We start from the raw sequence: 4,570 nt of genomic DNA on the forward strand, positions 1-4,570 counted from the left end.
TCAGGACGGATCCCTCCACTTTCCCAGCATGATGTCCTTCTCCAGAGACTGGTCTCCCCTGACAACAGGTCCAAAGTACTCCACACGCAGTCTCGCCATCCCTGCCTACAAGGGACTCCGTGCTGTAATTCGTCACCTAGTCCACAATACACTGTTGTGTGGTTTTGTTCTTTTACAAAAAGCCCAAGAGGGAGACCAGCTCAGAGGAGCTGTAGAAGCGCGGCGGGTGGGGTGGGGTGGGGTGCTGCCTCTAAAGACGCTGCAGCCTGGTGCAGCGGAAACCGAAGGAGTGGCCGGGAGAGGCCAGGGCAAGAAGTCCACCTGCCTTCCACGTGGACTGCTACATCTCCCAGAAGTTTCATGCTGACCCTGCAGAACCTGCCCAAGGCCAGAGGGTAGGGACTGCTCCTCCAGCCCCCAGCACCGCCCCCCACTGTCCTGTGAAGATTGCCCCTGAACTAGGAACAATAAAGCACCCGTGTTTAACCTACTGGAAAATAATAACACAGTGTTTGGACAAATACTGCCTCTTATGCACACATGAACAAGATGGCTGAGGGTCAGAGGGAAGCTTGCAGCACCTTGTGCTGTGCAGGTGACACAACAACGCTGGCCGGAATCAAAGATGCGAAGCGCTTACTGGTGAAGACCAAACGCTACAGCGCTCAGTTGTGTAAAGAAAACAAAAGCCTCGACAGTGGGTCAGTAAATAACATCGTGCTGACTGGAGGAAAGACTGAAATGCCGAGGACTTCGTTTCACTTGGGCCCACAAACAATGCTCGTGGAGACACAGTCAGGAAGGAGCGGCATCCTGCTGTTGTCTGGTGCCATGACGAGGTTCTGACCCATGCCATCTTCACAATTGCCCCCAGGCCTGGGCTCATTGTGACAACCCACCTGTCCATCCATCTCACTGAGGACCATCCTCCTTCGCAGTGCCCCTCCACTCGACCACTCACGGTGTCCTTCTCCAGGGACTGGTCTCTCCCGACAATATGTCCAAAGTACGTGAGATGAAGGCTTGCCATCCTTGCCTCTAAGGAGCATTCTGGCCTTACTTCTTTCAGTTCAGATCGGTTTTTCCATGATACTTTCGATATTCTTCTCCAGCATCATCATTCAAATACATCCATTCTTCTGGGGTCTTCTGTATTCAAGCTCCAACTTTCACAGACATACGAAGCCGTGAAAATCCCATGGCTTGGGTCAGCACACTTTAGTCCTCAAAGCAACATCCTTGCTCTTCAGCACTCTAAAGAGGTCTTGTGCAGCAGACTCACCTGATGTACGTCCTTGGATCTCTTCCATGAGCATGGATTGTGGATCTTAGCAAGAGCAAATCCTTGACAACGTACCATTTCCCCGTTTATCATGATGCTACCCGTTGGTCGGGTTGTGAGGATGTTGGTCTTCTTTTCCATTCAGCCGTAATCCATATTGAAGGCTGCAATCCTGGATCTTCATTAGCAAGTGCCTCTGGTCTCTCTTGCTTTCAGCAAGCAGCATGCTACAGTGGCCAAATTTACTGCAAAAGACCTCTTAAACTGTTAAGGTGTGTGTATTAGTCTAGGTACTTTAGAGAAACAAATCCACAGCAACTCATGTATAAGAGAGTTTTATGTAAAGAAAGTGTGCATCACGAAACATCCCAACCCAATGCTGCCCAAACCCACAAGTCCAACATTAACCCATTAACCCAACACCAGTCCACAAAGTCCTCCACCTCACAAAACAGAGGCAATGACGCCGACTGCAGGAGGAAAGCTGAGTCAGTAAACGAATAAGCATCTCAGCACTGGCAGGGGTCTCCACATGGCTTCTCCAGCACCCAGGGCTGCACCGGGATAGGAGGTCGATGTGGCTCCTCCTTGGGGATGTCTTGTAGGAAGTCAATCTTGCAAGCTGAAGCAGGGAACTGCTAAGGCAGCTGCACCCTGGTGCGACCATCACAAAGCAGGAGACCCGAGAGCTAGAAAGGCGAGGCTCACCACCCATTTATCCCTCCGCCTTTCAATTAGCCCCACATGTGATTATCGGCCAGGTTGGCACAATTAACTAACTCAGTGTATTAACTCCCAATTAATAAAAATTTTTAAAAGGACAGAGTAACCCCCCCAAAAAAGTATGAAAATAAACTATGATTTTCTAGAATGGAAAAAACCCGAAAAAATGTTAAGTGCATCTGACCCAACCCAAGGTGTTTTCAATGGTCTCACATGCATGTGTACGTGGGACAGTGAATAGAGAAGATTGGAGAAGAATCGGTGTCTTTGAATTATGGTGCTGGCAAAGGAAACCAAATATACCACGGACTGCCAGAACAACAAATCATCAGTCTTGGAAGAAGTACAACAAGAATTCTCCCTAGAAGCAACGATGGCAAGACTTCATTTGACCTACTGTGGACTGTTACCAGAAGAGACCAGTCCCTGGAGAAGGACATCCCGCTTGGTAAAGTGGAGGGGCAGCGGAAAGGAGGGAGGTCCTCCATGAGATGGATCAACCCGTGGGCGGCCACAGGGGTCTAGGCCTAGGGACAATGGTGAGGACGGTGCAGAACAGGCCGTGTTTCATTCTGTTGTGCACACGGTCACTATGAGTCGGAACCAACACAACAGCCCCTCACAGCAACAAGGACATGGCGTTGACCATAAGTGCTTTTCCTGAGTGTCCCTATGAACCACGCAGGGGCCCTAGTGTTTGGTCAGGTGCCGCTGAGATGCTTTTGACAGAGTAGACCTGCTCCGATGATGTTCTGAATGGTCATCTTTCTGAGAGCAAGAGCCCAGGTCTTTCCTTCCCGGGAGCGGCGGGGCGGGTTTGAGCCGCCCACCTCGCGCTCCAGTTTGTAGTCAAGCACTTAAATCATTGCACCACGAGGGCCCCTTTCCACGAGTTTGCACCCTGACATTTAAGAAGAGCTGAAGTTGCTCTATTGACCAAGCACCGATGAGCTGCCAGACCCTATCTTTATTTATTTGTTTGTTTGTTTATTATTAAATCATTTTAATGGGGGCTCGTACAACTCTTATCACAATCCATACATGAACTTAATGGCCTAACCAGGATTTGCTGATTCTTTTTCTTCTTTAACCCTTTACTGTGAAGTGGGTGAAGGGTTACAGTGCAGATCATCAGCTTTCCATTCAACCATTCATACACTTGTTGTTTCATTGCTCATGGAAACATCCTCCCACCCCCTTCCTGGGTTTCCAGCGTCCATGCCTCCGAACTCTTATGAACTGCGACTGGCTGGTTATTGTGCAGCGGTTCTCAACCTGGCGGTCGAACGACCCTTTCACGGGGGTCTCCCGATTCATCACAGTAGCAAAATGACAGTGATGAAGTAGCAACGAAAATCGTGTGATGGTGGGGGGTCACCACCCCATGAGGAGCTGTGAAAGGGTCGCGGCGTGAGGAAGGCTGAGAACCGCTGCAGACTCCACAGTGGGTGGACTTCACTAGTGTCATTGTCCCGTCAATTGGCTGAAAACTGAGCTGCAGGGGCTTCATCATCCTGGGTCCCACCAGTCTCTAGCCAAGCGTGGCCTCCTTTCTGATTCTGCGTTTTCTTCTGAAGTTTCCTCCCATTCTCTTCCAGAACCACCTTGGCATAAGCTGCTTTCATCCTAGCCTCAGCCCTGCGGGGTATGCATGCGATAGCGTTCTCACTATGTAGGTGAGGAGGATGCGTCCCCGAGACATGAAGAAACGTGACCAGAGGCCCGCAGAAACGCTGAATTTCACACCGTTTTCTCCCCCCTCACCGTGCAGGCTTCCAGGACGTCACGGTCATGGCGGCTCTTGGTTTCGGCTTCCTCAACTCGTCGCTGCGGAGACATGGCTGGAGCAGCGTGGCCTTCACCCTCTTCCTGCTGGCCCTCGGGGTGCAATGGGCAATTCTCGTGGATGGCTTCCTGAGCCACTTCTTCCGGGAGCATGTGGCCCTCACCCTGTCCAGGTAACCAGCTGGCAGCCCTTGGGCCTGAGGGTGTGAGGCCTGGAGGGTGGCGTCTAGGAGAATTGGGGCATCTCCCTCTCCTTCCAGCGTCGATGCCATCCGTGATTTGGGATCTACTTATACTGGAAAAGTGATCTGGTGTTTATCTGAAATTCATATTCTGGCTGGGCATCCTGTATTTTATCAGGAACCCCCTTTTCTGCGACCTCACAAGAGGCCAGGCCTCCCTGGCTCGTTCCTTTCATCCTTACTGATTATGATTTTGTAAAGTTACACAACTACTACAGGCTCATAGGAAAATTAAAGGATCTGGAGATAAAAGGGGCAGGCAGACGGACCAGTGAATACGGAATTTCATATCACTGGAACCGGAGGACGTGGGGAGGGCAGGGTGCTGTTGTCCTGGGGAAATGAACAGGAGCGCCACAAAACAAGAGGTGTCTAATGGTGGGCTGGAAAACTAATTTGCTTGGTGAAATTTCACCTAAACCAAACACACACGCACCTAGCTAGCAAAAAAAAAAATTGCTTTTTTTTTTTTTTTGCTTGTATCCAACTCTGGACCTGCCCCACCCACTGCCACCAAGCCAACTCTGACTGACTTGTC

General features: G+C 50.4%; 1 protein-coding gene across 2 annotated transcripts in view; it reads left to right on the forward strand.

Annotated features, from left to right (window-relative positions):
- Positions 1–4,570, forward strand: part of LOC101638067 (blood group Rh(CE) polypeptide) — a 42,873-nt gene that overhangs the window by 12,766 nt on the left and 25,537 nt on the right. For both annotated transcript variants that reach the window (XM_004705095.2, XM_004705096.2), the window contains exon 2: positions 3,777–3,963. In XM_004705095.2, coding sequence (XP_004705152.1) covers positions 3,777–3,963 — 187 coding nt within the window. The remainder of the gene's footprint in view (positions 1–3,776; positions 3,964–4,570) is intronic.

The sequence above is a fragment of the Echinops telfairi genome, unplaced genomic scaffold, assembly GCF_000313985.2.
Source record: "Echinops telfairi isolate 266 unplaced genomic scaffold, ASM31398v2 ScPeMD7_7457;HRSCAF=8495, whole genome shotgun sequence".
Taxonomy (NCBI): Eukaryota; Metazoa; Chordata; class Mammalia; order Afrosoricida; family Tenrecidae; genus Echinops; species Echinops telfairi.